General features: G+C 47.9%; 2 protein-coding genes across 6 annotated transcripts in view; both read right to left on the bottom strand.

Moving 5' to 3' along the window:
* LOC128342206 (zinc finger protein 213-like) overlaps nt 1–4,601 on the bottom strand; it is a 35,541-nt gene extending 30,940 nt beyond the window's left edge. The window contains exons 1-2 of one of the 5 annotated variants that reach the window (XM_053289246.1): nt 4,469–4,589; nt 1,100–1,155 (exon numbers count right to left, since the gene is read on the bottom strand). The gene's annotated coding sequence lies outside the window, so the exon portion shown is untranslated. The other 4 variants (XM_053289248.1, XM_053289247.1, XM_053289251.1 and 1 more) reach the window with 4 other exon arrangements.
* Nucleotides 4,602–10,285: 5,684 nt separating this feature from the next.
* Nucleotides 10,286–17,480, bottom strand: LOC128342216 (zinc finger and SCAN domain-containing protein 16-like). The gene is made up of 4 exons (XM_053289302.1): nt 17,385–17,480; nt 11,909–12,677; nt 11,562–11,688; nt 10,286–10,955 (listed from the first exon to the last, which is right to left on the bottom strand). Exons 1-4 carry the CDS (start codon nt 17,390–17,392, stop codon nt 10,375–10,377), a joined length of 1,485 nt encoding a protein of 494 aa, XP_053145277.1. The 5' UTR covers nt 17,393–17,480; the 3' UTR covers nt 10,286–10,374.
* Between the last annotated feature and the right edge of the window lie 2,199 nt (nt 17,481–19,679).

Below are 19,679 nucleotides of genomic sequence, written 5' to 3'. Positions count from 1 at the left end.
GGCCTTTGGAGCTACCCTGCAAATTAAGCATCATCATGCTCCACTGGGCGACGACTACACCACCCGGGACAAACTGAAGAGGATTTGGGGGGCCCCAGGAGCTGTGGAGGCCCTGGACTTTGGCCCCAAAGTCCAGGGGTAAGAGCGCCTCTGCCCCACCCCACCCCACAAACAACAAATATTTATATACTGCTTTTCAGTATATAAATATATACAGTATATTTATATACTGCTTTTCAACAAAAGTTTCCAAAGCAGCTTACATAGAGAAATAATAAATAAGTAAGATTCCTGTCCCCAAAGGACTCACAGTCTAAAAAGAAACATAAGATAGATACCAGCACAGTCACTAGAATGGTACTGTACTGGGGATGGATAGGGCCAGTTGCTCTCCCCGTTAAATACAAATACAGTGGTCCCTCGACTTACGAAGTTAATCCATTCCGAATGCACGTTCGTAGGTCGAAAATTTCGTAAGTCGAAAAGCGCACCCACGGAGGTCTGAAAAAATTCGTAAGTCGAGTAAGTCGCATCTAAAAATTGGTAAGTCGAGGAAACCACATCTAAACCGCCAACGGTTTCCGTTCGTAGCTCGAAAAATTCGTAAGCGTGTGGCCATTTTTGTCATTCGTAAGTCGAAAACATCGGATGTCGAGTAGTTCGTAAGTCGAGGGTCCACTGTACGATGAATATATACTGCTCTTCAACCAAAGTTCCCAAAGAAGTTCAGAAACAGAAATAAATTAATTAAATGGCTCCCTGTCCCCAAAGGGCTCACAATTTAAAAAAGAAACATAACAAAGTCACCAGCAACAGCCACTGAGGGATGCTGTGCTGGGATTGGATAGGGCCATTTGCTCTCCCGTGCTAAATAGAATCATCACTTTTAGTAGGTGCCTCTTTGCTCAGTTAGAGAATCACCACTTTGAAAAGGTGCCCCTTGCCCAGTTAGCAGGGGATGCACTGCGTGATTCTGTTGTGGACTTGTGTCAAAAGGGACAAAGAGCTTTGTGGCACCTTCAGGATGAACACATGTACTGCAGCAGACGTTTCTTGTGCAGCTGATGGATTATTGTTCACACAAGCTTCCACTGCTTACCTCCTCTGAGTTATCAGCAATGTTACTTGGTCTTAGACCTTCCTTGTTGTGACAGTCTACTGAGAAAATGGAAATTGTTAGCAAGGGCCTTTCCCGTTGCAAAATGTATACTTTTGTTAAACTGAAAAGGTGCTTCCTTTACTGACTGACACAGAACAATGGGCAAGGTGAATGGTGGCGCCTGCAGATCAGGAACAAGTTTTATTTGCACAAGGAAGCTTGCTTTGCAAATTGAACAAGATGTGGAGTGATTTTCAATTGAAGCATGTACCACACTGCACTTGTATTCTGTCTTTATTTTTAACTATTATTCCCATTACTGCTTGTTTCTATTTGTTTATTTATATTTAATTTATCATATTTATTTATTTTTCTTTCTCTCTCACTGAGAGAGGTGGAGGTAGAGAGGGAGAGAAATATATAGTACTAGCTGACTGAGTGCAGAGCGTCTGTGCCCCTAGTTCTCCCTGACTCTCCCCCCCACCCCTTCAGCCCCTTCTCCCTGACTCTTCCCCTGGGCATCTCTGACACCTGCCTGGCCTGCTGCTCCCCCCCCCACGCGTTTTCTGGCTGGCTTTCAAGCCGGCCTGTCTCCTCCCGCCGCCGCCTCCTCCTCACCCTGATGGCCGGGCCCGCTGCCGCCTCCTCCCGCGGGCTGCCTCCTCAGGCTGGTGCGGCTTTGCCTGCCATCCAGCCGCCTCCTTAGGCCGGTGGGGCCTCGGTCACCGGCCAAAGTCAGGAACTCTCAGGAGTGGTGACGCCACTCTTGCTAGAGGTTGCCAAGTATCCCCATACATCCAAGACCAGCCAGTCTTTGAGAATTAATTATATAGATAGTTAAATCTATTATACTAGCTGAACCCGCAGAGATCATCTGTGCACTAGGACTTTGTTGCTCTCCTTGCCCCCCCCCGCCACAGCCCACTTTATTGCCCAGTGTCAGCCACCCACTCTCACTTGCCCCCTCCCCACTGCTCACTCGTCCCCGTCCTGCCACTTGCTCACTTGCCCCTCCTTACCACTCGCTCACTCACTCCCCTCCCCTCCCTGCTGCTCACTTACTCGCTCACCCCCTCCATGCTTACACTCTTGCCCCCCTCCCCACCCGCTCACTCGCTCGCCGCCTACCATCTCCTCTTCCCTATCTGCATATGGAATCTACTGCCCAGTCACCACGGTGCTTCTTTTCTGTTACCTCTGATTGGTAAAGCACTGCGTGGGCGGGGCTTGCCACATACGACCTTAGTGTATTGTATAGAGAGATATTTTGACGAGTTTGTGAATTTGTGCAAAATAAAATGATACCTGTCCATTACCTACAGATACCATTCCTGTCACTTAAATTCGCTGAATGCACTACATTTTACACCAGAATATTCTGGATGAAAGGTTTAAATCATTATTGTTGTCTTTTTAGAAGAAATTCTGAATATAATAATATTTTAACTGTTATTGTTCTCAACAAATTTTTAACATTCAGTAATTAGATCATTAATTCAAAAGTACATCATGCCCAAGGGAAGCAAAAGATCTTTCTCATATTCAAATTTACTGTGTATAATGATTATTCAATAAAATAACCTTAGATAAATAAAATAAGCCTTAGAAAGGAGAGCTAGTCTTGTGGTAGCAAGCATGACTTGTCCCCTTAGCTAAGCAGCGTCTGCCCCAGTTGCATATGAATGGGAGACTAGAAGTGTGAGCACTGCGGAGAGATTCCCCTCAGGGGATGAAGCCACTCTGGGAAGAGCAGAAGGTTTCAAGTTCCCTCCCGGGCTTCTGCAAGATAGGGCTGAGAGAAATTCCTGCTTGCTGCCTTGAAGAAGCCGCTGCCAGTCTGTGAAGACAATACTGAGCTAGATAGACAAATGGTCTGACTCAGTATATGGCAGTTTCCTATGTTCCTATGAATAATGTTTGAAGCTGAAATCCTACAAATTTAAAACTGTTCTTTTGCTTCCCTTTTGCTAGCACATTAATAAAAAACTAGTTGTGCACTGAGCCTGTGGCATCTCCCCCGTAATTCTCTCGCTCACTCTCCCCTCCTCAGTTCTCTCGCTTGCTCCCCCCCGCAGCTCTTTTGCTCGCTCCCCCCCCGCGGCTCTCTTGCTCGCGCTCCCCTCCCCGCGGCTCTCCCGCTCGCTCCCCTCCCCGCGGCTCTCCCGCTCGCTCTCCCCCCCCGCGGCTCTCGCGCTCGCTCTCCCCCCCCCCGTGGCTCTCGCCCTCGCTCTCCCCCCTGCGGCTCTCGCGCTCGCTCTCCCCCCCCGCGGCTCTCGCGCTCGCTCTCCCCCCCCGCGGCTCTCGCGCTTGCTCTCCCCCCCCGCGGCTCTCGCGTTCGCTCTGCCCCCGCAGCGCTCTTGCACTCGCTCTGCCCCCGCAGCTCACGCGCTCGCTCTCCCCCCGCAGCTCGCTCGCTCGCTCTCCCCCCGCAGCTCGCTCGCTCGCTCTCCCCCCCGCAGCTCTCTTGCTCTCCCCCCCCCCGCAGCTCTCTTCCCTCCTCAGCTCTCCCCATTGAGCAGGCCACAGCCAGGCCATCCCGCCGCCGCTTCCCACCTCCTCCTCCCGGCTGGTAGGGCTTTGCCCGCCGTCTGCCCACCTCCTCGCCGCCGCCATTATTTCTCCCCGCCACCACCTCCTCTTCCTGGCCAGCGGGGCTTCGCCTGCCATCCACCCACCTCTTCTGATCGGAGGGGCTTTGCCTGCCGTCCCTCCACCTCTGCATCCTGACCACCGCCATTATTTCTCTCCGCTTCAATGCTGGAACTCTTGCACGCTCTAGAGCATCTGCGCATTAGTACTTGATTGCTCCCCTCACCTCAGAGATCTCCCCACCCTCACCTGAGCTGCACTCCTGCTTCTTCTCCACCCCATTGCCTCCATCCCCCCCACCCTTCTTGGTCGCTCCTATTGGCCAAGCTGCAGCCTTCTATCCCCAGAGACCTCCCCACCCTCACTCGAGCCCCGCTCCTGCTCCTCCCCCCAGGAGCAGCAGCAGTGGTTGACCAGGCTGCTGCTGCCACCATGGCCGCTTGTTCTCTTCAGGTCGCTGACAGGCCCGGGCCCAACCCTTGCCTGCCTGCCTCCCTCAGACAATGGCCTCGGTAGCCCCAAACAGCAGCAGTGGTTGACTGGGCCCTTCCTTGCTGCTAGTGCTGCCATGGCGGCTCATTCCCCTCAGGCTGCTGACAGGCTCAGGCCCGTCCCTTGCCCTTCCTTCTGTCTCTCTTCCCCCTCCCTTCTTTTTCTCCTTCTCTCTCCTCCACTCACTCTTCCCCTCTCTTTCTTCCCCCTCCCTTCATGTTTTTTCTCTCTCTCCCTCCCTCCCTGAGTTAACAGATTTTGTTCATCTTGTTTTCTCATTTAATTTACACAAGGGCATCCTCCTTCTCCTGAAGAGGCTCTTTCCTCCCTCACGACCGACCGTCTTTTTGCAGACCTCTGTCCTTTTATATATATAGATGTCTCTCCTCTACAGTCAAGAACATCTTCCAACCAGTAACAGTTGCGTTCCAACTGACCTTAACCATCACAGGCTCCTACTCCTTATCTGCATAGGGAATCTCCACTGCCCAATCACCACAGTGCCACAGGCTCCGCCTCCCTATCTGCATATGGAATCCCCACTGCCCAATCACTATGGTGCTTCTGCTCTCACAGGCACCTTCTCCCTATCTGCATATGGAATCCCCACTGCCCAATCAGGTGCTTCTGCTTGCAAATTCTGTCAGCCAGTCGCCTCCTTTCTACCACGTCCCCACACATGGCCTGTCTTGGAGAATTAATAATATAGATAGATAGATTCTATTACAAATATAGAATGTCTTGAACTTTCCTATAAGTGTAATCTGTGCGAAATGACTTTGCCTGGTCAGCGATGGGCCTCACCTGCTAGTCTACTATATTATTTGAGAAACATTGTTTTGCTTATAAATAATCTCTATTATCCTTTCATGTCAAACACTGTGGGGCCATTCACACGACCTACCAGGCGAGCAGGCGGGGGAAAGGCTTCACAAACCTTGCCTTCCCGCCAGACGATCATTGTTTTGCTGGTGGGAGTGTGCTCTGCACTCCCACACGATCAGCCTTGCTCCGTGCAGCAAGGAGCAGGGAGGATTGATCTGAAGGCGAGACTCGTCGTCCCGGCCTCCGTGAATCCCACAATGCAGTGCATGATACGCATGATGCATTGGGGCAGGGTTTCTTGAACTTGGGCCCTCAGATGTTGTTGGACTACAACTCCCATCATCCCCAGACATGGCCTTTGTGGTTGAGGATGATGGGAGTTGTAGTCCAACAACATCTGGGGGCCCAAGGTTAAGAAACCCTGCATTGGGGGATTCTCCCAAGAGACAGGTGCTCTAGATGCCCGTCTCTGGGTGTGGCTGGGCTGGAAGCAAGCACTCCCTTACCCAAGCAAGTACCAGTGGTAAGGGAGAACTTGCTCCCTTAACCTCAGCTAACAGCTGGGGTAAATAGCAGGGCTAGGCGGCACTGCCCCACTGGGACTGGGCCTGATCCCGGCAGTTCTCACACACAGCCTAACCTGGGCTGGGTGTCCTGGGCTGTATTTATTATTGAATAAGATACAATGAATAGTGTGTGTAATATATATTGTACATTCTCTGCTGCCACAAAGTGTGTGAGTCTTTAAGATGCCACAGACTTCTTGGAGGTTCTCGTGGGAGTGCCTGTTTGCCTCTAGTTAAGTTTGTGGATTTGTAAATAAAGCAAATATTGCAAAGGCATCTTAAGTCTGCAGTGCGCTTTCTCTTTTTTAGCCTAAGGAATCTAAAACTAACAGTGCTGCCCACTGAGCATAGTAATTTGATTGTATACACATCGTTGGCTGCCTTCTACTAAGTCAGACCACAGCTTCATCTAGCTCAGTACTTTCTACTGCACCAACTGGCAGTGGCTTTCTGTGGTTTCAGGAGGAGTCTCTCCCAGCCCTACCTGGAAATGCCAGTGATTAAACTTGGGATTTCTGCATGCAGAACAGGTGCTCTGTCACTGCATTATGGCCCTTCCCCAGTTTTAAGACAGTTTTAAACTGCCCTGGGCATCTTGATAATTTGGAGGGAGCCATAAGGACACAAACATAAGGATATAGGAACAGCCCTGCTGGATCAGGCCCAAGGATGCCTCTCTAGTCCAGTATCCTGTTTCCCGCAGTGGCCCACCAGCTCCCTCTGGAAAGCCCACAGGCAAGATGTTTTAAATAAACGAGTGTCAAAAATCACACTGACATATGATAAAGATAGGATTAGGTCATACATCCACCCCTCTCCATGTGTGTGGATACTGAGCCCAGGATAGGCCTCGATGTGTTGGATGGGCAAATGGAGGCACCATTTAGAGGCTGCCAGTTTTATTAAGGTTTTCAACCTATTTTAATTAGGGGAACTCCTTCTTCCTTCCATCTTCTAGTGCCTTATGGCCAGGGCTTGACAGCAGATCCCTGACCTTGCCTTGTGTTTCCCTCTCCCTCTCCTTGTGACTGGCTGGTTAGGTGCTCAGCATGGGTGTTGGAATGCCGGGGAGGCCATTGCACCCCTTTGGATTGAACCAGTCCCATTGAATTCAATGAGGCTTACTCCCAGGTAAGTGGATATAGGATTGCAGCAGCATTTGCCCCCCCCCCCCCATATACCAGGAAAACTTATGTGGATACCCATGGTACTCGTGCTCAGTCCGTCCCTCTCTCTGCCTGACTGACAGGCTGAGCAGCATGGGCAGTGCCAAAGCTGAGCATCACAGCATTTCATTTGCTGCCGAGCCTGTCAATCAGGTGGAGGGTTAGCCAGTCATGCAGAGAGGAGGAGAAAAGAATGCTGCCTGGCATCTCTCCCCTCCTGGAGAGGAAGCCGATAGGGATGTGCACAGAAATGGTTTGGTGCTCCCTTCCTGGAGCGCCAAACTAATTTCATCCTCTGGCGTAGGAACTGGTTCGGAGGTCAGGGTTTTCTGCTTTAAATGACAGGGAAGGCACTGCCTACCTGTCAGCCCCTGCCCCGCCGCTTTCCCCCCATCGGTGCTCTTCAGAAAAGTGGGCGCGCTGAGCTACAGTGTTCCTGCTTGCAGCCCCGGTAGCATCACAACACTCATGGCCAGCGCACACATGCACATGTCACACCCGCCCAAGCAGCATCACCATGCTCATGGCTGGAGCGCACGTGCATGTCACACCATGAGCGTAGTCCAGTATGCCCGCTTTTCTGGAGAGCATCAACCTGGGGGGGCAGAAGTGGTGGGGATGGGGGCTAACAGATAGGCAGTGCCTTCCCTGTCATTTAAAGCAGTGTTTCTCAACGTTTTTGGAGTCATGGACCAGTACATTATTCGTGCGCAGTTTCCCGGACCAGCCGTTAGTAAGGGGGTCGCCCCCTCGCCCCCAGGCACCACCAAAAAGCAATTTCCAGAGCTCATTTCCAGGCAGTCCTTGCTGCTAAATAATGTTCATCTCAAGGGAGCAAAATGGATGGCTGCCTGGAAATAAGCTCCAGAGAGCTCCGGTGACCCCCGCCAGCCCAGAATTGGTTTTTTTTTGGGGGGGGGGGTGATGTTTATTAGTGATGCTTCACGGACCGGTACCCAATGCCTCACAGACTGGCACCGGTTCACAGACCGGTGGTTGAGAAACACTGATTTAAAGCAACCCCCCGCCTTCCCAGGAGTGCATGGACCGGTTCTGTGCACATCCCTAGAAGCCAACGATGTAGCATGCAAGTGAGCAGGCGTGGAGGGAGGCCAGCGGCGGCCTGCCACGGTCCCCCTAGCCCCACCCCCTGCATCTGATGTCAGATATGGGGGAGGCGTGGTTTAGCTCCCAAATGGGGGCCGTGCGGTCCTGTTTGGGAGCTAAATCCAGCCAGCGCTGCATTTGCAACGTGGCCAGGAATGGCTCTCTATGCCTTTAAAAGGCAGGGAAAGCCACTCTGGCCGCACTGTGAACACAACGCTGGCTGATTTAGCTCTCAAACAGGGCTGCATGGGGGGGCATGTCTGGTGTGCGAGGTGTGGCCCCTGAAGGGCAGCAGCCCAGGTTCTTTGAACCTGTTTGCTCAGTGGTGGCTCCGCCCCTGCAAGTGAGTCAGGGAGGCAGGACGGTTCCGTGTCCCTAGGAGGATTCGAAGCACCTCTGGCTGAAAACCCCTGAAGTAGCCCATAGAATATACATTACTTTGAAAAATTACAGTTTATCTCTCGTCTCAATACATTTTACATGTTTAAGATCATAAGGCTCAAAGAAGTTGCTGTTGACAGGGAGCTGTGTTACTGCACACACCCACATACCCTTCAGCCTAAGGAACAAAAAAATTATCATATTATGACTGGGCAAAAAAGGACAGGAAATCCCAGGAAGCCTATCATGTATGGGATCCCAACATGGTGGTCAAATTATGCTTGTTTTTGATCAGCTGTCTCTCAAGGAAGGTTTTGACAAATGGTTTTCTTTTAATTGATAGCAAACTCCCCCCCCCCCAAAAAAAACCCCAACAACATTACATAACAGCTCACAACTTGTTTTAGGTGCAATAGAGGCCAAAGCTGATGTGGATGTAAAGAGAATGGTCCTGTACAGATGTGATACTAAACCATAGTTCAGCATTACATGCCCAAAGCTTTGGACTCACATGGCCCCACATTTTCCTATGTGACTGAAGAATTAAAGCTTCCATTTGCAGTTTGGAACAGACTGCAGTTTCCCGTGTCATCTGAACAGAAGAACTATTGTTCAGTGGAAGAGCATCTGCTTTCCGTACAGGTCTCAGGTTCAGTCCCTGACATCTCCAAGTATTGCTGGGAAAGACTCCTGCCTGAAACCCTGGGGAATCACTGCCAGTCAGTGTAGACAGTAATGAGTTAGACCAATTGTTTGATTCAGTATAAGGCAGCTTCCTAATTAGTCCTGATTTGATCTCCTGGTTGCTAACTAGCTGTTTCCACAAATAGCAGTTTACTGAATTTGGACGGACTGGGAAACTGTGGTTTGTTCTGAGCCATGAACGGAAGTTTTCTGTTTCCTCTCCTTGCTAACTAAGCAGGGAGAAAGGCTAAGTGAGAGTGTTGTGCACATAACAGTAAACCATGGTTTACTGTTACGTTATGTTAAACCATGAACTGGGCCAATATGACTGAAATCACTAAGCTAGAGGTCTGAAGTACCAACTCTGTGAATTCAGCAAGAATACTCAGTTGTTCTCCCTCCTTACCCCACCATGTCATGTTTGCTTATTGAATCCTCTTTTTTCCCCTCACATCCCATTTGATGTGAAGTAATATGGTCTCTCAGAAAGAAGCCCTCCCCCTCCATCCGGTCGCATAAGAAGTGAAGTGTGAGAAACTAAAGAAACGACTTGTGAATAAAGTGTCCCCTCCGACCACACATACACACTAATAAACATTTACACATTTTTCTCTCTCTTATATACAGGTGAAACTCGGAAAATTAGAATATCGTGCAAAAGTCCATTAATTTCAGTAATGCAAATTAAAAGGTGAAACTGATATATGAGACAGACGCATTACATGCAAAGCGAGATAAGTCAAGCCTTAATTTGTTATAATTGTGATGATCATGGCGTACAGCTCATGAAAACCCCAAATCCACAATCCCAGAAAATTAGAATATTACATGGAACCAAGAAGACAAGGATTGTAGAACAGAACAATATCGGACCTCTGAAAAGTATAAACATGCATATGTATTCAGTACTTGGTTTGGGCCCCTTTTGCAGCAATTACTGCCTCAATGCGGCGTGGCATGGATGCTATCAGCCTGTGGCACTGATGAGGTATTATGGAAGACCAGGATGCTTCATTAGCGGCCTTCAGCTCTTCTGCATTGTTTGGTCTCATGTCTCATCCTTCTCTTGGCAATGCCCCATAGATTCTCTATGGGGTCAGGTTAGGCGAGCTTGCTGGCCAATCAAGCACAGTACACTGTATACTTTTCAGAGGTCTGATATTGTTATTTTCTTCAATCCTTGTCTTCTTGGTTCCATGTAATATTCTAATTTTCTGGGATTGTGGATTTGGGGTTTTCATGAGCTGTACGCCATGATCATCACAATTATAACAAATTAAGGCTTGACTTATCTCGCTTTGCATGTAATGCGTCTGTCTCATATATCAGTTTCACCTTTTAATTTGCATTACTGAAATTAATGGACTTTTGCACGATATTCTAATTTTCTGAGTTTCACCTGTATATCTCATTTGTGATAAACTGAAAGGGTCCTATTTCCACATTGCAAGCACTCATTGGGGCTCTACGCTGTGTGGGTTCGTTCATGTTTAATAAGGAGCCATTTGTGACTGAAACTTTTCTCACAGAAGGGGCATTTATATGGCCTCTCGCCTGTGTGAGTTCTCTCATGCCTGATAAGGTCCGAGCGCTCAAAGAAGGTTTTCCCACAGTAAGAGCATTTGTGTGGTTTCTCCGCAATGTGGATGCGCAGATGCCGCATGAGGTGGTCCTTCCGGCTGAGGATTTTCCCACACTTGGCACACTGAAATGGGGTCTCCTGACTATGGGCCCTTTTATGCTTGGGATGGCCCAAGTCCTCTCTGAAGCCTTCCACAGGCATGATGTGTGTATCTCCTTTGTGCCACAGGAAGCTTTCACTGAGGGCCTTGTTTGCCATGCCGGGAATGGATTTACTTGTTCTGATCCTTGAATGGTGTCTTTGCTGCCTCTTTGGGCTGTGCCGATTCTCAGAGGCCCTTCCCTCTTCCCGATCCTGGGCCATGTTCTCCATTCCTCTTATTTGGAATGACCCATCCAACTCGACTAGGCCAGAGTTTTCCATCTGACTGCTTTTCTCTTCCCACTGATTCACCACCATGTAATCTTTGGTCATGAAAAGGAAAAGAAATAATATGATTTGGCATGGAATTTATTAACGGCAGCAACAGATCTGTTTTAAGTTTTTATTTATGCATTAAAGAGGTCTTTGGAAAAGTTTGTGGGTTTTAGAAGATGCCTCTCTCATTGCCGTTATACTGCATTCATTCATTCATTTATTATATTTACACACCGCCCAAATCTTCCATCTCTGGGTGATTTACATTACATTTGGGCAAAAAACTTCCCAGAATATGATGTGCACATGCACGCGCGCACGCGCACACACACACAATGAGTAGCACATCTCTAGAGCACAGGAACATAGGAAGCTGCCATATACTGAGTCAGGCCATTTGTCTATCTAGCTCAGTATTGTCTTCACAGACTGGCAGCGGCTTCTCCAAGGTTGCAGGCAGGAATCTCTCTCAGCCCTATCTTGGAGGAGCCAGGGAGGGAACTTGGAACCTTCTGCTCTTCCCAGAGTGGCTCCATCCCCTGAGGGGAATATCTCACAGCTCTAGAGCTCCCTGCAGGAAGAGAACAAGCCACCATTACAGTTTACTAAATGAACTTCAGAGCATCCATGAATTCCTCCTAAACAGCCCTTACCTATTAACTTGGCATTCCTGTCATACTCCTGTTTGACCTCCCTGGGCAGCTCTCTCTCTCCAGGGCCAGATGGCGTCTGCTCTGCCTTTGAGGAACTCACAGCTGCCTCTTCCAGTAGGGTCAGCATCTGAGATGGAAGCAGAGGTTTCTTTTAGAGGGGCGAAAAAAGGCATACGAGGGCCATATGGTACCTTATGCCCTTTGCCCTTGCCAGTCCTGGTTGAAATAAAGAGAGGCAGTCAACAGACCCAGCACTAAGCTAGCCCGCTGCCCCCCCCCCGTTATCCCAGATCCCACGAATGACCCTGGTGGTTCTTTCACCATTATTAGGATGAGGCCTGCTTCACCTGCTGTTCCCGTCTGCTGGCCTCTCGTTGCATCTGCAGGAAATCCTCAGCCTGGGCCACCGCCTGAGCACAGGTCTCTGGGCCACGTTCCCTCACCCAGTCCTGGATCTCTGGGGGCAGGATGGCCAGAAACTGCTCCAGGATCAACAACTCCAGGATCTGCTCCTTGGTGTGCCTCTCAACCTTCAGCCACCCATGGCAAAGTTCACGGAGCCGGCTGCAGGCCCCTCGTGGCCCCTCGGCCTCCCGGTAGGAGAAACGCCTGAAGTGCTGGCGTTGGTTCTCTCTCCTCATGGTGTCCCTTTGCAAGATGGCTGCCTTCAGCTTCCTATAATCCTCCCTGTCACTGACGTCCAGCCTAAGAAAAGCCTGCTCGGCTTCGCCGCTGAGGGCTGGCAAGAGTCCGCTCACCCACTCCTCTCTGGGCCACCGGCAGGCCTCAGCCACTTGTTCAAAGGAGGCCAGAAAGCCCTTAGCGTCATCCCATGGCGAGGGCTCCTCTGACAGCTGTGGGATTACCCAGTGAGACTGAGGGGACTCTACTGTCTTCAGGAACTCCTGCCATTGGGCTTCCCAGTGTTGAAATAGCCCCTCGCCTGGTTCCTGTTTAACCAGCTGGACTCCTGGTATTCTCTGGAGGACTTCGCCAATACTCCCAGCCTTTGTGGCACTTTCTAAGCCCTCCCCTTGGGTATGGCCTGCCAGGTCTTGGTCCCCCATTTTCATCGTTGCCGGATTCCACACAATTAATCGCTCAGTGTCAAAACCTCTAGAAAAACAAAAGAGGAACACACAATAGGTTATGGTGCTTCAGACTGGTGCAGTAGGCTTCTCTGTGAGGAAAAGACATGGAAGGGAACAAGAGAGAAATTCTATCTATCTATCTATCTATCTATCTATCTGTCTATTTGATTTGTATACCGCCCTTCCAAAATGGCTCAGGGCGGTTTACAATTAAAAACAAACCACTAAAACAATAAAGAGCTAAAACAAAAATTAAAAACAATATGACAACAGTTAACAATTTTAAAATATTTTAAAACAAGAATTAAACAAGTGCAGTAATTAAAACCCCTGAAACCTGGTTAAAATATTAAAACCGACTTAAAAACCCTGGAAAGCCAGGCCGAACAAATATGTTTTAAGGGCTCTCCTGAAGGCTAATAGAGAATTCAAATTACGAATTTCCGCAGGGAGTGCATTCCACAGCCTCGGAGCAGCTATAGAGAAGGCCCGCCTCTGAGTCACCACCAGACGAGCTGGTGGTAACTGGAGACGAACCTCCTCAGATGACCTTAATGTGTGGTGAGGATCACGCAGAAGAAGGCACTCTCTGCGGTAAGTCGGGCCTAAGCCGTTCAGGACTTTAAAGGTAGTAACCAGCACTTTGTATTTTGCCCAGAAACATATCGGCAGACAGTGCAATTGTTTCGAAATAGGCGTAATATAGTCTCTCTGGGCAAACATGTTAAATGACAAACATGTGGACTCTGTTAGGTTTTATCATTGTTGTAATAAAAGTGAAAGAATACAGAAATGGCCTTGCTAGAGAGGAGAGCTGGTCTTGTGGGAGCAGGCATGGCTTATCCTCTTAGCTAAGCAGGGTCTGCCCTGGTTTGCATTTGAATGGGAGACTACATGTGCGAGCACAGTAAGATATTCCGCTCAGGGGATGGAGCTGCTCTGGGAAGAACATCTAGGTTCCAAGTTCCCTCCCTGGCATCTTCAAGACAGGGCTGAGAGGGACTCCTGCCTGCAACCTTGGAGAAGCCGCTGACAGTCTGTGTGTAGACAATAGTGAGCTAGATGGACCTATGGTTTGAATCAGTATATGGCAGCTTCCTCTGATCCTAGATAAGAACATTAATCCATCCAGTCTAGCATTCAGCTTTCAAGAAAGTTTAGAAACAACATTAATTTTATTATTATTATTATTATTATTAATAATAATAATAATAATAATAATAATAAAATACCACTTTTCAATGAAAAAAGTTCATTTGTCACAAGTCTGTGACAAAATAATCTCTTCTGAAGATAGGTATATGAGAATCAAGTCAGATTTTCTGAGCAATTCCTCAACTTTCACTGAGGTTATTATTTTCAGGTGAGTTAACAATATTTATCCATCATACCCAATGGTATCTATAAACTGCTAATTCAGTGAGAGGGGTGGAGGGGGAAGATAACAATCTAGAAACATCAGATATTATAGTAAATGTTGAAGCTGCTCAGGTATGGCCTGGGTCCCTTGCTGGGTGGGAATCCATGCAAACTACTCTGAGCTTTCTGTGTGTGCGTTCACACATTTTCTGATGTCCACTCAGTTCATTTTAGACCCCGCTCAGGTTGAATCAAGAAGGCCCCATTCTGAATGCAGGTGCGCACACACGGCCTTGATACTGCCACTCAGAACAAAACTCATTCCGCACACAGATGGAAAAAAATTAGAGAGAACACCACAGGAGAGTATACATATATTTCTCTCCTATGGCAGGCAACCATTGCTGTGCTTCTTACATGCCCCGGGCAGATCCCCCCAGTATGAGTACCCTGAAAAAAGTAGGATGTGTGTGTGCTGCTTCTCTCTGACATTTGGCTAGCATTTTCAGAGTTCTTTCTGTCACGCCTTTGGCACAACCCCACAGTCTCACATATTTGATTGTTAACAAGTCAAGGGCTCAGTGGTAGAGCACCTACCTGCTTTGCATGCAGAAGGTCCCAGATTCAAACCCTGGAGTCGCTAAGTAGGGCTGGGAAAGGCTCCTGCCTGAAACCTTAGAGAGCTGCTGCCAGTCAGTGCAGAGACTACACTGAGCTACGTGGACCAATGTGGCCTGACCAATGGCAGCTTCTATGCCTCCTAGGCACATTTACTTGAGAGTAAGCCCCACTGAAGTCATTGGAACTTGCTTCTCAGTAAACAAGCTTAGGCACCTAAATACATGTGGCTGAAATAATCATATATTCTTCCTCGATTTATCCAATTTCCCCCCTTCTTCAGTGTCACATTTCCCAACTATATGCTGCTCTGGGCAGACACTGGTCTTCCTGTCTTTTGCTAAGTACCACAATGCACATGCATGATACTAAATCCTGAAATAACCATATCCTGGAATATTGTTTAAATTGTGGGAGAGATCATGGTGGAATTAAGTTCAGTGGGGCAAGTTCCCTGTTCACTCCCTGGCACCTGGTGAAATCTTCATCTGTACCAGAGAAAGTTAGGAAGATGCCTTCTACATAGGAACATAGGAAGCTGCCATATACTGAGTCAGACCATTGGTCTATCTATCTCGGTATGTTCTTCACAGACCTGCAGCGGCTTCTCCACGGTTGCAGGCAGGAATCTCTCTCAGCCCTATCTTGGAGATGCTAGGGAGGGAACTTGGAACCTTAGAAACTTAGAGGTCATGGGATAAGGGGACAAGTACATGTGTGGATTGCTAACTGGTTAAAGGACAGGAAACAGAGGGTAGGTATCAATGGAGAGTTTTCACAATGGAGAGAAGTAAGAAGAGGGGTCCCCCAGGGATCTGTACTGGGACCGGTGCTTTTTAATTTATTCATACATGATCTAGAAGTAGGGGTAAGCAGCGAGGTGGCCATATTTGCAGATAATACCAAACTCTTTCGGGTAGTGACATGCAAAACGGATTGTGAGGGACTCCAAAAGGATCTCTCCAAACTGGGTGAGTGAGTGACAAAATGGCAAATGCGATTCAATGTTGGCAAGTGTAAAGTGATGCACATTGGGACGAAAAACCCCAACTTCAAGTATACACTGATGGGATCTGAGCTGTCGGTGACTGACCAGGAGAGGGATCTTGGGGTTGTGGTGGACAGCTTGTTGAAAGTGTTGACTCAATATGTGGCAGCTGTTAAAAAGGCCAATTCCATGCTAGGGATTATAAGGAAGGAGACTGAAAATAAAACTGTTAATATTATAATGCCCTTATACAAAACTATGGTGCGACCACACTTGGGAGTACTGCGTACAATTCTGGTCACCATATCTAAAAAAGGACATTGTAGAACTGGAAAAGGTGCAGAAGAGGGCAACCAAGATGATCAGGGGCCTAGAGCACCTTTCTTATGAGGCAAGGCTGCAACAACACCTGGGGCTTTTTAGTTTAGAAAAAAGACTACTGCGGGGAGACATGATAGAGGTCTATAAAATCATGCATGGTGTGGTGAAAGTGGATAGAGAGAAATTCTTCTCCCTCTCACATTAAACTAGAGCCAGGGGTCACTCCATGAAATTGATTGCCAGGAAATCTAGGACCAACAAACAGAAGTACGTTTTCACACAACGCATAATCAACTTGTGGAATTCTCTGCCACAAGGTGTGGTGACAGCCAACAACCTGGATGGCTTTAAGAAGAGTTTGGATAACTTTATGGAGGAGAGGACTATCAACGGCTACTAGTCGTAGGGCTGTGGGCCACCTCCAGCCTCAAAGGCAGGATGCCTCTGAGTACCAGTTGCAGGGGAGTAATAGCAGGAGAGAGGGCCTGCCCTCACTTCCTGCCTGTGGCTTCCAGAGGCATCTGGTGGGCCACTGTGCGAAACAGGATGCTGGACTAGATGGGCCTTGGCCCTGATCCAGCAAGGTTGTTCTTATGTTCTTAACCTAGATGCTCTTCTCAGAATGGTTCCAGCCCCTGAGGAGAATATCTTACAGTGCTCACACATGAAGTCTCCCATTCAGATGCAACCAGGGCAGAACCTGCTTTTCTAAGGGGACAAGTCATGCTTGCTACCACAAGACCAGCTCTCCTCTCGGACCCTTGGTTCATCTAGCTCAGTATTGTCTACACTGAATGGCAGTAGCTCTCCAAGGTTTCAAGCAGGAGTCTTTTCCAACCCTACCTGGAGATGCCAGGGATTGAACCTGGGACATGGGCCTTTCTGCATGCAAAGCAGATGTTCTACCACTGAGCTATGACCCCCATCTCAATGGGTTACATAGGAAGCTGCCTTATATTGAGAGTCAGCCCATTGGTCCAGGTAGCTCAGTCACAGGGCTGCTCAACATAGGCCAACCTCTGCAGGAGGGTTGATTATGGGACAACTCCCATAATCCCTGGCAACTGGCCACTGTGGCTGATAGGGATTATGGGAGCTGTAGTCCAAAAACAGTTGGGGGGGGGGCAAAGTTGAGCCGGCCTGGCCCCTCTAGGGTTTCAAATCTATATTTCCCTGTACAGTACTACAGCTGGAGATGCCAGGGATAAAACTTGGGACCTTCGCAGATGCTTTACCACTGAGCTACGGCCCCCGCCAGTTGTAGTGATGACTCTGTTTCGTGCCTCTGAATAGATAAAGGTGAGAGCCTATCTTTGATGTGGAAAGGATTGTGTGGGAGAAATCCTGCTGGGATCAGACACCCCTTGATCAAAGGAGGAGTGGGTAGTGGTGGTTTTCTCTCGGGTCTGCTGTAATTTGCAACCCACCCACCCCGCCGCAGCTCACCTCTCCATGCACTCTTCCACTCAATAGTAGTCCCTTATTTTTCTTTCGCCTTTCTTCCTCCTGCAGGGAAAATCATAGAGCGGCGGGGAAGTAGCCTCACAGACCGCTCGAACTAGCGGTATAAAATTGAAAGCTGCTGTGTGTGGATGCGGAGTGGCATCGTTCTCTCTCTTGGCGTGTATATGGAGAAAACCCTATATTTCATATAGGTCTATTTTTAAAATTAAAAAAACCCTACCCATCTTATTTTCTATTTCTATGCAATGTGCTTGGCAGGAACATTAGAGTGGAAAAAACCAGCTCAATTTGATACCAGAAGTGTTTGTAAAGACTGCATTGTGACTGCAGACCCTTTGGGGGAATTCAAAGCCACAAAGCCCCTCCCCTAACAGGAAAGGAGACTTTGCGAACACTCCTTTTCCTTCTTTCTTGTCCATTCTAGGAAACAGCGCTCGGTTATTTTAACCATTTGAAGCACTTTAGGCAAAATCCCTATTTGGAGATTACATTGCACATGAGTAGACGGATCTGTATATAGGTACAAATTCTGTGTGAATGACTGTACATGTGCTCATTTTAAAAAGAACCTCGGTACAAACCCTCTCAAATAGGAAGTGTACATGTGTCGCGAAGATAAATGAATGGTACACACATACAGACCCGTACATCATATGTGTATACTGTACATGCACCAAACATATGTTTAGAGACATATCCTTCACAGCTAAACGCAGAGGCCTACTACCACCCTCGCTAACTCTAGAGATGATTCAGAAAGGATGAAGGGGGTATATTGAGCTATATAGAGACAACCTAGTCAGTTGGTGGCAGTGGTGTCTAAGAAAGGGCAAGAATATGGGGGCTATGTAAACACTGACACCATGTAACCATGTACATCGCCTTAAGATGTACAAATCAGGCGGTATAAAATATGATAAATAAATAATAAATAAATAACTGCAATGCCTAGAGAAAAGCTCCAGAAAAATGGCTAAAATCTGTTAAAGCAATCTTTCTGCTCGAATTCTTGGACATTTCATATCCAGGATGACACTTTTGCTATATCTTGGACTATCGAGGTCAATACTGGACATGTGACAACCTTAAGTCCACTCCTTCAAAGATGACAATCCTGTACCCTGCCCTCACTGTGACTGAGCCTAAGTGATTCAAGTAATCACGTATTGTTCCCTGGTCTATCCCTGCCACTATTTCCTTCCTCTTCCTCTGTTATCTCCCTTGCATACATATTTGGATTGTAAGACTCTAGGTAGGGGCAGGGACTTGTCCTCTTATTCTTTGCAACACATGCACATGGATGTACACAAGCAATAAATAAATTCCACTGAGTTCAGACAGCTATTTTAAATTTGTAAATCGTAATAGGACATTATGTCCACAATAGGACATAAGAATAAAAACTGAATGGGACTTGTTTCTAAGTTAAACAAGCTCCGCTCACACTGCATGTCCTAAGGCAATTTTCTAAAGTATTCACAGGATGACATGCTACAAAAATATAAATAAAACATGCTGTTCCACCAAGTTTCAAATCTGCAAGACATTTTTTAATGGCAGAGAACAATTTCAACAAGTCCCATCCCACCTCCTATCAAACTGCCACATTTTAACAGGAAACCTAACTCTATATAAACTTTCCAAGTTTAAAATTTTTAAGTATTTTTAGTTCAGCGATTGGCAGTCTTCTCCTGTGTGGATCTTCAGATGGTTGCCTATTCTGTTAGAGCAGACCCGGAGTATCCCACATGTTGGATGACAAATCACTTCACCCCAGCCAGATCTGGGGATAATGGGAGTTGTAGTCCAACCACATTAGGGGAACCCAAAGCGGGCAACCCTTGTGTTAGAATGTCTAAAGTGTAACTGGCTTCTTGCGTCAGAACCAGTAGCTTGCTCTCTGATGATTAACAAGATTTTCTTTTGGGTAGCTTTCTTTGTTCATCAGCAGTTCCAAGAAAGTTCTAAATCAGTAAGAATTTCTTCAAGAAACCAGGCCAAAGGAAAGGCGCGCCATTTGCCTGACATGTGAATACAGATCTGGTCCCCTTTTCCTTTCCGCAACAGCCCCATCCTCCAAATGCGCAAGGTGGGGAGATTTATCATCTCCCCATCCACTCATCCTACTTTTCTTGTCAGCAAGTGTGTTAAAATAGAGCGGTCAAACCAGATCTGGCCCCTTCATATGCTCAGAGAAGTGGGAAGGACGCTATGGAGGCAGGAGGGTAGAAAACAATTGTGGGGTGGAGCTGGGGAAACGAGAGACTCCCCATCCTT

The sequence above is a fragment of the Hemicordylus capensis genome, chromosome 2 (assembly GCF_027244095.1).
Source record: "Hemicordylus capensis ecotype Gifberg chromosome 2, rHemCap1.1.pri, whole genome shotgun sequence".
NCBI lineage: Eukaryota > Metazoa > Chordata > Lepidosauria > Squamata > Cordylidae > Hemicordylus > Hemicordylus capensis.
The sequence above is the reverse complement of the archived record's forward strand: the minus strand, read 5'-3'. Positions and strand labels throughout refer to the sequence as shown.

Bases quoted from the DNA above. Each gene is read 5' to 3' on its own strand.
- LOC128342216 (XM_053289302.1), bottom strand. The intron at 11,689-11,908 runs GTGAAGCAGGCC...CTTCCATCTCAG, and splicing joins CCAGCAGACGGGAACAGCAG to ATGCTGACCCTACTGGAAGA. The intron at 10,956-11,561 runs GTAAGGGCTGTT...TCATGACCAAAG, and splicing joins CAGGAATGCCAAGTTAATAG to ATTACATGGTGGTGAATCAG.